Source organism: Pan paniscus, chromosome 14 (assembly GCF_029289425.2).
Source record: "Pan paniscus chromosome 14, NHGRI_mPanPan1-v2.0_pri, whole genome shotgun sequence".
NCBI lineage: Eukaryota > Metazoa > Chordata > Mammalia > Primates > Hominidae > Pan > Pan paniscus.
In genome coordinates, this window is record NC_073263.2 from 60,004,023 (window position 1) to 60,018,832 (window position 14,810).

Below are 14,810 nucleotides of genomic sequence, written 5' to 3' on the forward strand. Positions count from 1 at the left end.
AAATTTTGAATGTCCTATGGTTCCCATTGACTATATATTAACATCCAACAGATGGAAGCACAGCAGAGATGTGTATAATGAGACAGTAGGACAATGTCATGATGGAGTTCTTTATTCCACAGTTAAAAAAAAAAAGTCTATTGATATGATAGTCTTAAAATCCTGAAAAACATGCATGACGATTTTTCTACTGACATTGGAAATGTTGGTTTTTATTAGGTGTGATAAAGTTTCTAACAGTGACCATCATTTTACCTGTTATTATTAATATAATATATAAAACAACATTCTCACATTTTCAATGAGTGTTTCACTACATGACATTTTCTATGCATAGGAGAGTGGCCAGAAAACAAATTAAGAAAGGGAGAGTTGATAAATAATCAACGCTAAGTATGTGTTAACTTGGTGTCAGAATTATCCGTGAAGATGTGTTATGTGTCAAAATGTAAGAAATTAGTAATTAAATATATAAACAGGATAAAGGATGATATAAACTTCCTTTGATGGAAAAGTAAACAATAGTAGCACAATAGAATTGTGGTTTCAAATAATTCCATTTTCTTTCCAGCAAAGTTAAAACATCAACAGTGACAGATTTAACTAAATAGCATCAAAAACAGTAGTCAGATTATAAAAAATAACTTCTTATTTACACCCAAGAACATAAAATTGACTCCAGGTACATTTGTACATTAGAATCTTTTCCTCAACTTTCTATAATTTTACAGTAATTCAAATACTTTTATCCTTTCATGGTACCTATTGTCAATACTAAAATGTCTGATAAAAACAAATCTCATTAGGTAGACATATAATGGATTACTTCATTATTTAGATTATATGTTATCTAGAGAATCTACCTGAAGAGGGCAATACGAAACCCAAAGTAATGAATCTCTAATGATAGACTGGCGGGTATTATGAAAACTGAGTAAAAAGGCTATTTTACACCAAAAGCAATGGCAACAAAAGCCAAAATTGACAAATTGGATCTAATTAAACTAAAGAGCTTCTGCACAGCAAAAGAAACTACCATCAGAGTGAACAAGCAACCTACAGAATGGGAGGAAATTTTTGCAACCTACTCATCTGACAAAGGGCTAATATCCAGAATCTACAATGAACTCAAACAAATGTACAAGAAAAAAACAAACAACCCCATCAAAAAGTGGGCCAAGGATATGAACAGACACTTCTCAAAAGAAGACATTTATGCAGCCAAAAGACACATGAAAAAATGCTCATCATCACTGGTCATCAGAGAAATGCAAATCAAAACCACAATGAGATACCATCTCACACCAGTTAGAATGGCGATCATTAAAAAGTCAGGAAACAACAGGTGCTGGAGAGGATGTGGAGAAATAGGAACACTTTCACACTGTTGGTGGGACTGTAAACTAGTTCAACCATTGTGGAAGTCAGTGCGGCGATTCCTCAGGGATCTAGAACTAGAATTACCATTTGACCCAGCCATCCCATTACTGGGTATATACCCAAAGGATTATAAATCATACTGCTCTAAAGACACATGCACAGGTATGTTTATTGCGGCACTATTCACAATAGCAAAGACTTGGAACCAACCCAAATGTTCAACAATGATAGACTGGATTAAGAAAATGTGGCACATATACACCATGGAATACTATGCAGCCATAAAAAATGATGAGTTCATGTCCTTTGTAGGGACATGGATGAAGCTGGAAACCATCATTCTCAGCAAACTATTGCAAGGACAAAAAACCAAACACCGCATGTTCTCACTCATAGGTGGGAGTTGAAGAATGAGAACACATGGACACAGGAAGGGGAACATCACACTCTGGGGCCTGTTGTGGGGTGGGCGGAGGGGGGAGGGATAGCATTAGGAGATATACCTAATGTTAAATGAGGAGTTAATGGGTGCAGCACACCAACATGGTACATGTGGCACATGTATACATATGTAACTAACCTGCACATTGTGCACATGTACCCTAAAACTTAAAGTATAATTTAAAAAAAAAAGGAGATAAGAGATTTTTGAGTAAAACTACAGAAAAAGAGAGGGTTCTCTCCCTCCTAGTTGGCCTCATGCTGTCTTTATTAGGGCTTATTGTTTGGGAAGCTGAGTTTCCTCACTATCAAAGGGTAAGCTGTTTTGTATTACCATTTTTGCTAAATGAATGGCTATTTTATAGTGACTTGTAATCCTGTTTTGTGATGTCAAGTGTCTTAAAACTTTGATCTCTAACAAACTTTCCAATGGCAAAATTTCAAGTTCTAAATTCAGTCTTTTTGACCTCAAACTAACTTTTTTGGGTATAAGGTTCCCTGAAGTCCAAGAGAGACATATTAGGTTTATTCGGCTTATTTGTTATGTTAGAATTATGCAGGAAGCATTGTCAATCTCAGGTGGTGTTCAGCTTCCTTTGGGTTTTATTTATTTATTTATCTATTATTTATTTTTTAGATGGGTCTTGCTCTGTTGCCCAGGCTGGAGTGCAGTGGCACAATCTTAGCTCACTGCAGCCTCTGCCTCCCAGATTCAAGAGATTTTTGTGCCTCAGGCTTCCAAGTAGCTGGGATTACAGGCATGCATCACCACGCCCAACTAATTTTTGTATTTTTAGTGGAGATAAGGTTTCACCATGTTGGCTGGGCTGGTCTTGAACTCCTGACCTCAGGTGATCCACTCGCCTTGGCCTCCTGAAGTTCCAGGATGATATGACAGTTCTAAAATGAATACATGTCTTAATATATGTTGTCACAGTAATTATTATTATTATGTTAACTTGTATGCCACAGGAATAACAAAATACCCTTGTTAACTGTGCCTTTAACTATGGCTGTCTTAAAACTTTTGTCATCCACAATTGTAGTTTTGCTTTGATCCTTCTCAAAAAGTGACTTATAATCAGCTACAGTCCAGGGCTTTCTTCTTTGGGGAAGTTTATGAAAAATTCAACCTCTCGAATGCAGTTTTCTGATAACTTTGTAGACTGTGCCATTGGATTAGAGAGAAAACTTCCAGGGCACTAATTGAAATGCTGATATGTTCATAAAGATTGCTAACTCAATATGAAGCATACCAGAAGTTGATTGCATGGACTGAATTAATGGAGACTGAAATAATTTGTTATGGTTTTTTCATTTGAAATATTGCTGATTCTTTTTGTTTTGTTTTTCAGAGTCTGGAAAATTTTTTTCTTTGGAGCTTTTTATTGCCTCTGAGTATGCTTTAAGTATATTTAATACAGTATGCTTTCCTCAAACAGAATTTGAGGCATAGTTCTCTCTATGCCTAACTTATCCAGAATTTGTAAATTATTTGTGAATATTCTTAATTCATGGCAATGTGTTTGTTTGCATAAGTTCAATAAGAATCTATTTTATTTTACACTGTGACACAGGTGGATGAACTGGCTATTTTCCCAGGTCTTTGACTGAAATGGCCTTGTGAGAGGTTCCAGCAAGGCCAATTTAGGAGAGCCTGTGTGGACAGCAATTCTTGCTGCACTTTGTGGGATAATCAGGCCACGTTTATGGGACTCCAGCTTATTTTGCGGGTAGATTTGTCTTGCTGAGATTTGTCTTCGGTGGAAGTAGGGGACTGGAAAAAGAAAGATTGTTTCAGAAGAAAAGGATAGTATTAGATTAACCTTTGATTCCTGGGGGGTCACATAGCCACCCATGGTATGAGGCTGCCCAGGATGCCCCTCCTCAATATGAAGCATCCAGAATGATCAACAAGATTCCCCATGAATGAGGAATTGATATTTATGTATCTGGTATATGATTCTTTTTTTAAGATGGGGTCTCTGTCTATCGCCCAGACTGGAATGCGGTGGTGCTATCTTGGCTCACTGAAACCTCTGCCTCCTGGTCCAAGTGATTCTCCTGCCTCAGCCTCCTGAGTAGCTGGGATTACAGGTGTGTGCCACCATGCCTGACTAATTTTGTGTTTTTAATAGAGATGTGGTTTCAGTATATTGGCCAGGCTGGTCTTGAAATCCTGACCTCAAGTGATCTGGCTGCCTCAGCCTCCCGAAGTGCTGGGATTACATTCGTGAGTTACTGCACCCAGCCTATTTAAAAAAAAAAAAAAAGCCCAAAAACCTATAAACCATTTAAATTTAGCAGTGGAGGGTTTTATACCAACTTTAGTGACACTAAATGTTAATAAGTTCTGATAACCCACTATCATTGGACCAACCTGTACTATAATTTTTGTCATTATTTTAGAGCGTATGGTTAGAAGTTAACCGTAAAACAGCCTCAGGCAGGTCCCTCAGGAGGTATCCAAAAGTGGGCATTGTTATCATAGGAGGCGACAGCTTCATGCCTGTTATTGCCCCTGAAGACCTTCCAGTGGGACAAGATGTGGGGATGGAAGACAGTGATATTGATAATCTTGACCCTGTGTAGGCTGAGGCTAATGTGTGTGTCTATGTCTTGGTTTTTTTTTAACAAAAAACTATTAAAAAGTAAAAAAGAAAAAGAAAAATTTAATTAAAAAAGCTTATAAAATAAGGATATAAAGAAGACATTTTTGTACAGCTGTACAATATGTTTGTGTTGTAAGTGAAGTGTTATTACAAAAAAGTAAAAAAGTTAAAAAAGTTTAAACATTTATAAAGTTTAAAAGTTACAGTAAGCTAAGGTTAATTTATTATTGAAGAAAACAATTTTAATTAATTAGTGTAGCTTAAGTGTGCAGCGCTTGTGAAGTCTGCAGTAGTGTATAGTAGTGCCCTAGGCCTTCACATTCACTCACCACTTACTAACTCACCCACAGCAATTTCCAATCTTGCAAGCTCCATTTATTTATGGTAACTACTCTATACAAGCATATCTTTAAAAAAATATTTTATACTATATTTTTACTGTACCTTTTCTATGGGCCTGTGAGGTCTGTGGGTTCTCGCGTCCCCCAGCTCCCCCCGGCAGCCGGCTCCTCAGTGGTCCGCTCCGGTTGCCAGGTGCAGATTCTGTTCCTAACTGAAAGCTGAGTGTTCTCCGCAGCTTATTGTGGCCCCGACAAGCCTGGGTTACTGCGCTATGGAGGCGCCCAGGGCTACCCCTCAGCCTTACTGGGGGCTGGTCCTGGAGGAGCCACGCAGGGTTATGGCAGCACTGACTGAAGGCAGGAGACCAGATTCGAATCCTTATGGATTACCATGGGAATTGGTGATATGTGCCGCTGTCGTTGGATTTTTTGCTGTTCCCTTTTTCTTGTGGAGAAGTTTTAGATCGGTTAGGAGTCGGCTTTATGTGGGAAGAGAGAAAAAGCTTGCTGTAGCGCTTTCTGGACTAATTGAAGAAAAATGTAGACTACTTGAAAAATTTGGCCTTGTTCAAAAAGAGTATGAAAGCTATGAAGTAGAGTCATCTTTAGACGATTCCAGCTTTGAGAAGGAGGCAACAGAAGCACAGAGTTTGGAGGCAACCTGTGAAAAGCTGAGCAGGTTCAATTCTGAACTGGAGCATGAAATACCCTGTCCAGAAAAGGAGTTAAAAGAAGAGAAATCTAAACATTCTGAACAAGATGAGGTGATGGCGGATATTTCCAAAAGGATACAGTCTCTAGAAGATGAGTCAAAATCCCTCAAATCCCATGTAGCTGAAGCCAAAATGACCTTCAAGATATTTCAAATGAATGAAGAAAGAATGAAGATAGGAATACAGTATACTTTAAATGAAAATTCTCAACTTCAGGAAAGCCAGAAACAGCTTTTGCAAGAAGCTGAAGTATGGAAAGAACAAGTGAGTGAACTTAATAAACAGAAAATAACATTTGAAGACCCAAAGTACACGCAGAACAAGTTCTAAATGATAAAGAAAATCACATCAAGACTCTGACTGAACACTTGCTAAAGATCAAAGATCAGGCTGCTATGCTGGAAGAAGACATAACGGATGATGGTAACTTGGAATTAGAAATGAACAGTGAATCAGAAGATGGTGCTTACTTAGATAATCCTCCAAAAGGAGCTTTGAAGAAACTGCTTCATGCTGCTAAGTTAAATGCTTCTTTAACAACCTTAGAAGGAGAAAGAAACCAAATTTATATACGGTTATCTAAAGTTGATAAAATCAAGGAAGAGCTTAGAGGGCATATTAAAAATCTTCAGACGGAACAAGTATCTTTGCAGTTGGAAAACACACATTTTGAAAGTGAGAATCAGAAGCTTCAACAGAAACTTAAGGTAATGACAGAATTATATCAAGAAAATGAAATGAAACTCTACAGGAAATTAATAGTAGAGGAAAATAACCGGCTAGAGAAAGAGAAACTTTCTAAAGTAGATTAAATGATCACCCATGCCGCTGAAGAGCTGGAGACCTGCAGAAAGCAAGCCAAAGATCTTGAAGAAGAATTTCAGAGAACTACTCATATTTATCAAGGGAAGATTATATACCATGAGAAAAAAGCACACGATAATTGTTTGGCAGCATGGACTGCTGAAAGAAACCTCGACGATTTAAGGAAAGAAAATGCTCACAACAGACAAAAATTAGCTGAAACAGAGTTTACAATTAAACTTTTAGAAAAAGATCCTTATGCACGTGATGTTCCAAATACAGCATTTGGCAGAGAGCATTCCTCATATGGTCCCTCACCATTGGGTCGGCCTTCATCTGAAATGAGAGCTTTTCTCTATCTTCCGACTTTGTTGGAGGGCCCACTGAGACTCTCACCTTTGCTTCCAGGGGGAGGAGGAAGAGGCCCAAGAGGCCCAGGGAATCCTCTGGACCACCAGATTACCAAGGAAAGAGGAGAATCAAGCTGTGATAGGTTTACCAATCCTCACAGGGCTCCTTTTGACACTGGGTTCCTGTCACCTCCGTGGGAACAGGACCGTAGGATGATGTCTCCTCCACCAGGACAATCATATCCTGATTCAGCTCTTCCTCCACAAAGGCAAGACAGGTTTTATTCTAATTGTGCTAGACGCTCTGGACCAGCAGAACTCAGAAGTTTTAATAAGCCTCCTTTGGATAAAATGGATGGGTCAATGCCTTCAGAAATGGAATCCAGTAGAAATGATACCAAAGATAATCTTGGTAATTTAAATGTGCCTGATTCATCTCTCCCTGCTGGAAATGAAGTGACTGGCCCTGGCTTTGTTCCTCCACCTCTTGCTCCAATCAGAGGCCCATTGTTTCCAGTGGATACGAGGGGCCCGTTCATGAGAAGAGGACCTCCTTTCCCTCCACCTCCTCCAGGAACCATGTTTGGAGCTTCTCCAGATTATTTTCCACCAAGGGATGTCCCAGGTCCACCACGTGCTCCATTTGCAATGAGAAATGTCTGTCCACCGAGGGGTTTTCCTCCTTACCTTCCCCTAAGACCTGGATTTCCCCCCGCCACCCCCACATTCTGAAGATAGAGTGAGTTCCCTTCAGGGTTGAGTCTGCCTTCAAATGAGCCTGCTGCTGAAGATCCAGAACCACAGCAAGAAACCTGACAATATTTTTGCTCTCTTCAAAAGTCATTTTGACTGTTCTCATTTTCAGTGATTACACTTTTGCTCAAATTGAAACTTAATAGAATTATAATTCTCGGGATAGTATTTTGTAAATAAGGATGATTTAAATATGAATCTTACGTGTAAATTATTTCCATTTTATTTTATTCTAGATAGTATAACTATTTTAATTTGGTTAACTAATCCACTATTATATAAACAATTGTGGGAGTTTTATATATGTAATCTTGCAGGTGGGGAGGCTTTACATTTTAAAGGCCAGGGCATTTAAAGAACTGTATTTACTGTGATTGTAGACAAATGTGAAATTAACTTTATGCTTAATTAAATAAATTTTAGTTGATATAAAAAATATATAGGTTGCATTATTCTTCAGGTATGGAGAGACCAACAGAACACGAGTCGATTGCCACTGAAAAGATAGTTTGTTACTCACAGATCCCAAGAGAAAGGAAAGTACTATTCCATGCAGGACCAAATAGGGAGGCAGTGTGGTCAGCGAGAAGGCAGGAGTGATGGAAAAAGGTGGGCAAGAGCCTTTACGGTGGTTTCCATGGGAAGGAATAAGTGAGGCAAGATGAGCAGGGTTAAGGTTAGCTATTTTAGTTTGAGTAATTTCAGCAAGCTCTGGTTATAGGGGCTGTCCCTAGTTGTCTGGTACCTGGCTCTGGAGTGCTCAGGGCAGAGGAGTAGTGGCCTAGAGTGTGTGAGTCCTGTGGAAGCCTGATGAAATAGGTAACTGGGGGCATGAGCTCTGGACTGGTTAGTTTGTTTGTGAAAAGCACGCTCATGCGCAAGTTATTTACTGTCTCTAGGAATTGGCTAACCCTGGGAGGGACAGGCCTGCCAAGGTCAGCAAGGCCCTAGATGTCGAAACGTCAGAATACATAAAAAGACATGGTTAATATGGTATCAGAGCCTCTGTCTTCACGTGGCCTCTCATGAAGGGCTCTAGAGTGAGTTCCCTTAGGGGATGTCAAAGGTCGTTCAAGACAGCAGAAGCCACAAGGCAATGTAAAGCCTTAGTAATATCTAAAAGAAGATATTCCTCCTGATATCATGGTGGGTGTACACCCTGTGATATTATTTGTAATATCTAAAAGAAGATATTAGGAGTAATATCTCCCTTAGATATTATAACTCATATTTTCAAAGGATGTACACCTCTGTGATATTGGAGAAATACCTCCCTTAGAAATTACAAATCATATCATCACAGGGTGTACCCCCACTGTGATATTAGGAGTAATGTGTCTGGAATTGCTGGATTCTTGGTCTCACTGACTTCAAGAATGAAGCTGTGGACCCACGCGGTGAGTGTTACAGTTCCTTTTTTTGTTGTTCTTTTTTATTTTATTTTATTATTATTATACTTTAAGTTTTAGGGTACATGTGCACAACGTGCAGGTTAGTTACATATGTATACATGTGCCATGCTGGTGTGCTGCACCCATTAACTCGTCATTTAGCATTAGGTATATCTCCTAATGCTATCCCTCCCCCCTCCCCCCACCCCACAACAGTCCCCAGAGTGTGATGTTCCCCTTCCTGTGTCCATGTGTTCTCATTCTTCAATTCCCACCTATGAGTGAGAACATGCGGTGTTTGGTTTTTTGTCCTTGCGATAGTTTACTGAGAATGATGATTTCCAATTTCATCCATGTCCCTACAAAGGACATGAACTAATCATTTTTTATGGCTGCATAGTATTCCATGATGTATATGTGCCACATTTTCTTAATCTAGTCTATCATTGTTGGACATTTGGGTTGGTTCCAAGTCTTTGCTATTGTGAATAGTGCCACAATAAACATACGTGTGCATGTGTCTTTATAGCAGCATGATTTATATTCCTTTGGGTATATACCCAGTAATGAGATGGCTGGGTCAAATGGTATTTCTAGTTGTAGATCCCTTAGGAATCGCCACACTGACTTCCACAATGGTTGAACTAGTTTACAGTCCCACCAACAGTGTAAAAGTGTTCCTATTTCTCCACATCCTCTCCAGCACCTGTTGTTTCCTGACTTTTTAATGATTGCCATTCTAACTGGTGTGAGATGGTATCTCATTGTGGTTTTGATTTGCATTTCTCTGATGGCCAGTGATGGTGAGCATTTTCCCATGTGTTTTTTGGCTACATAAATGTCTTCTTTTTGAGAAGTGTCTGTTCATGTCCTTCACCCACTTTTTGATGGGGTTGTTTGTTGTTTTCTTGTAAATTTGTTTGAGTTCATTGTAGATTCTGGATATTAGCCCTTTGTCAGATGAGTAGGTTGCGAAAATTTCCTCCCATTTTGTAGGTTGCCCGTTCACTCTGATGGTAGTGTTACAGTTCTTAAAGGCGGCATGTCTGGAGTTTGTTCCTTCTGATGTTCAGATGTGTTCGGAGTTTCTTCCTTCTGGTGGGTTTGTGGTCTCGCTGGCTTCAGGAGTGAAGCTGCAGACCTTCGCAGTGAGTGTTATGGCTCATAAAGGCAGTGTGGACCCAAAGAGTGAGCAGCAGCAAGATTTATTGCAAAGAGTGAAAGAACAAAGCTTCTTTGTATACATATGTAACTAACCTGCAGGTTGTGCACATGTACCCTAAAACTTAAAGTATATTAAAAAAAAAGACTATTTTAGGGAAATAACTTTTGGATAAATTTCACGTTCTATACATTTATTTCAGTTGAGCATCTTTGAATTCTTAGGTACTGTTAGGTAATAAGTATAGAAACATAAATAAAAAAGTGCTCTTTGGATAATGATTTTTTCTGCATATCTGAATTACCAACAGACACATACATGTACAAACACACACACACACACACATACTCTCTCTCATGTATACAGCAAGAAATGATCCTCAGTCAAGAGCTGTAGTTTAATCATGAACCACTTTGGGAGATAATTTGAATGCATAATCTTCTAGTAGATGCAAAAACATTGCCTAAGTATAATACAAGATTTTGATTAGTAGTTTGATTTTTAATGTAATGATTTAATTTTTTTTATCTTCTCTGTTACCTTTTGTCATTGCTTGATTAATATGTGGCTTCTAATGCCAAGCTAAGATTCTAGTTTCCAAGATAATTGAATTAGAACCTTAGTTTCTTCAACACTGCTGAAATAGAAGAATTTGGTTGTTCAGTTATATTCAGAGTACAAGGCATAAAACACCAACATTAAAAAAAAAAAAAAGGGCCAGGCGCGGTGGCTCACGCCTCTAATCTCAGCACTTTGGGAGGCGGAGGTGGAGGCGGAGGCAGGCGGATCATGAGGTCAGGAGATCGAAACCATCCTGGCTAACACGGTGAAACCCCGTCTCTACTAAAAATACAAAAAAACTTAGCTAGGCGTGGTGGCAGGTGCCTGTAGTCCCAGCTACTCCAGAGGCTGAGGCAGGAGAATGGCATGAACCTGGCAGGCGGAGCTTGCAGTGAGCTGAGATCGCACCACTGCACTTCAGCCTGGGTGACAGAGCGAGACTCCGTATCAAAAAAAAAAAAAAAAAAAAATTAGCCAGGAGTGGTGGTGGGCACCTGTAGTCCCAGCTATTTGGGAGGCTGAGGCAGGACAATCACTTGAACCTGGGAGGCAGAAGTTTCAGTGAGCTGATATCACGCCATTGCTCTCCAGCCTGGGTGACAGAGTGAGATTCTGTCTCAAAAAAAAAAAAAATATAAAGGTAAAGCCATAGGGTAGAGATAGGCTTGTGCAATTTAATATTAATCTATAAAATGTATTTAAGAAAATAAATATTATTACACATACAGCTTATCCTTTCTTTAAAATTTGTATATATGTATGTATAGAAGAAAATATGCGTTCATTTTAACTCATCGGAGAATTGAAAACAAGTATGCATGTATATGTAAATATGCATATATATTATATTTATGCATGATTTATATAATTATGTAGACTTTTCCGAATCAGAGATAACCTTGAATAATATATTCATAACTATATACACATACGTACACACATGCACACATTCATTCACCACCACACATTATGGTCTACATAATGACCTCTATATGGCGAGAAAAAGAGATTGAATATGTTATTAAGATGGTTCATGTTTTTCTTCTGGATGATTTTCAGCTGTATATGTTTCATTGCCTTGAGTTTTTATTTTGAAAAGGCCAGTCACTAGGGAGGGATTGAGACCCTATTTCATAAGGGAAAATTTTTATCATTATTGACCTGCTCATGGAGAAAGAGCAGCCAGAGGGGAGAAAAACATACGTACACACACACACACACACACACACACACACTGTGTTGCATGACACACTTTTACTTTACAGGAACTTCTTTCTCAGTGATCAATTTTTTTGTATCTTGTAGAATTATGATTTGCATGTTGCCTCTTCAATATGTGTCAAGCAATCAATGTAGCACTGCTATTTCTTCCACACCCTTCAGTTGTTTAGTGTCACCATGACCATGCACTCTTTAATTTTCAAATTGAATCTGGATTTCTTCCAGACACCCCTTAAGGAAACTGATTTCTGAATGTAAGTGGCTTACGCTGTGCATGATTTTTGCAACTGATGCTGTGGCAACCTCATATGGTTGGAGTAAAAACCTGATGGCATCTTTGCCAGATGCTAAGTTTCAGGATAGACATGTTTTCATTAACTCTTTAATGAATATTATAATTTCTCATTTGAATGTTCTAATTTTCACCCCACTAATTTTAATAAATTAAGAGTTGATTGTGGATTTTGGTTAGAACAAGTAATCTTCAATTTTCTGCCAATGTTATAATTTATACTTTTAAATATGACTGTTTATTTGTATAATTAGATTTTGGTCATGTATTTCATAAAAACAGGCACTCAGTAGCTAAAGAAACTTTAAAATTATAAACAATTACTCTTGCAAAAATAAATCATTCACCCAGAATGATAGATTCTTTCTGCTTAAGAAGATGGTTTACTTAATAGACAATTTCTTCCTTTGATATTTTCTAATAATAAAGTAAAACAAAAATGTATTTTTTAGTCAGTAACTGAAAATATATATAGCACTTTGGAACTGAATGTGTGGTACCTTGGGTCATCAAAGCATTATTAATCATCTTTTAGCAATTTCTAAACAGGTTTAATGCAATGAATATTGTTTTGAATTTCACCTAAATTGAAGATACTATTTTTTCTTTTTAAAATAATTTCAACTTTTGCTTTAGATTGTACAGTGATTGTACAGTGAATGCATGTACAAGTTTGTTAAAGGGGTATATAGGATGAGGTTTTCGGTAAAAATGATTCCATCACCTAGTAGTGAGTATAGTACCCAAAAGGTAATTTTTCAGGTTTTGCCCTATTCCTTCTCTCCCTTCTCTAGTAATCTCCAGTGTCTATTGTTGCCATCTTTATATCCATACATACCCAATGTTTAACTCCCACTTATAAATGAGAACATATGGTATTTGGTTTTCTGAGCATGCATTAATTTACTTAGGATGTTGGCCTCCAGCTGTATCCATGTCTCTGCAAAGGACAAGATTTTGTTCTTTTTTATGGCTGTGTAGTATTCTATGGTGTATATGTACCACATTTTCTTTATCCAATTCACAATAGATGGACACCTAGGTTGATTCCATGCCATTGCCACTGTGAATAGTGCTATATTGACTATAAGAGTGCATGTGTCTTTTTTGTATAATGATTTATTTTCCTTTGGGGATATACCCAGTAATGGAATTACCAAGTTGAATGATAATTCTATTTTAAGTTCTTTGAGAAATTGCCAAGCTGCTTTCCACATTAGCCAAACTAATTTACGTTGCCACCAACATTGTATAAACATTCTCTTCTCTCCACAGCCTTGCCAGCATCTTACAGCCTTTGATTTTTTTTTAATAGTAGCTATTTTGACTGGTATGAGATGGTATCTCATTGTAGTTTTGATTTGCATTTCCTTGCTGCTTTATAATGTTGAAAATTTTTTCATGTTTGTTGGCTGCTTGTATGTCTTCTTGTTCAAGTGCCTTTCCATGTCCTTTGCCCATTTTTTAATGGAGTTATTTTTTGCTTGCTGATTGGTTTAAGTTTAGTATAAATTTTGGATATTAGATCTTTATCAGGTGCATAATTTGCAAGTATTTTTCTCCCATTCTGTGGGTTGTCTGTTTACTCTGTTGACAGTTTCTTTTGCTGGGCAAAAGCTCTTTAAGTAGGCCCTACTTGTTAACTTTGTTTTGTTGCAATTGTTTTTGAGGACTTAGTTAGTCATAAATTCTCTGCCAAGGCCAAGAACGGTACTGTTCAGAATGGTATTTCCTAGGTTATCTTCTAGGATTTGTATAGTTTGAGATTTTACATTTAGATCTTTAATCTATCTTCAATTAAATTTTGTATATAGTAAAAGGTAGTGGTCCAGTTGTATTTTTCTGCATATGGCTAGCCAGTTATCCCAGCACAATTTATTAAATAAGAACTCCTTTCTTCAGTGCTTAATTTTGTTGACTTTGTTGAAGATCAGATGGTCATAAGTGCATGGCTTTATTCCTGGTTTCTCTATTCTGTTCAATTGGTCTATGTGTCTGTTTTGTACCAGGCTGTTTTGGTTACTATAGCCTTATAATATAGTTTGAAGTCAGGTAATGTGATTCCTCTGGCTTTGTGTTTTTGGTTACAGTTGCCTTGGCTATCCAGGCTCTTTTTTTGGTTTCATATTAATTTTAGAGTAGTTTTTTCCTAATTCTATGAAAAATGACACTGGTATTTTGATAGAAACAACATTGAATCTGTAGATTGCTTTTGGCCGTATGAGAATTTTAACTATTTTTTAAAATAATTTGTTTTCTTTTTCTATTTTTTTCAAAATGCACATTATATATGTAAACCAAAAAGTACCTGAGAAGTTTCAATCAATTTGGAAACTTATTTTGCCAAGGTTACAGACAGGCCTAGGACACAGATCTATGACTTTCTCGAAAGAAGAGTTTGAGGACTTCAATATTTAAAGGGGAAAAGTAGGCTGGAGGAGAAAGAGGCAGGGTAGGATGGGGGTAAGGTCACACTACTGAATTCACATGTTGCAAGATAAAAAGGAGTAGGGAGAGGAATAGTCACTTATGTATTCATCTCACAGGCAGTAAATCAGCATTTTACATAAGGTAAATGTAGAGCAGCTACCTGTGGAAATATTTAACCTTTTATCTGTGGCTACCTATCTATTTAGGAACAAAGCTAAAGGCAGTTTCTTGTATGACTCAGCTTTCAGCTTAATTTTTTTACTTTTGGCATGGCAAATTGGAGTCCCAAGTTTTTATTTTCTCTTTAAAATATTTTAAAAATTGTTTTATTTTCTTTTTAAAATCTTTCAGAGAAAGCA

General features: G+C 37.6%; 1 protein-coding gene across 1 annotated transcript; it reads left to right on the forward strand.

Annotated features, from left to right (window-relative positions):
- The first annotated feature begins 2,326 nt into the window (after positions 1–2,326).
- On the forward strand, positions 2,327–7,401 carry LOC100972998 (cTAGE family member 2-like). The gene is given in 3 exon segments (XM_008950658.4): positions 2,327–5,788; positions 5,791–7,346; positions 7,348–7,401. Coding segments are annotated over 3 exon segments (2,352 nt in total). The 5' UTR covers positions 2,327–5,046.
- Positions 7,402–14,810: the final 7,409 nt, after the last annotated feature.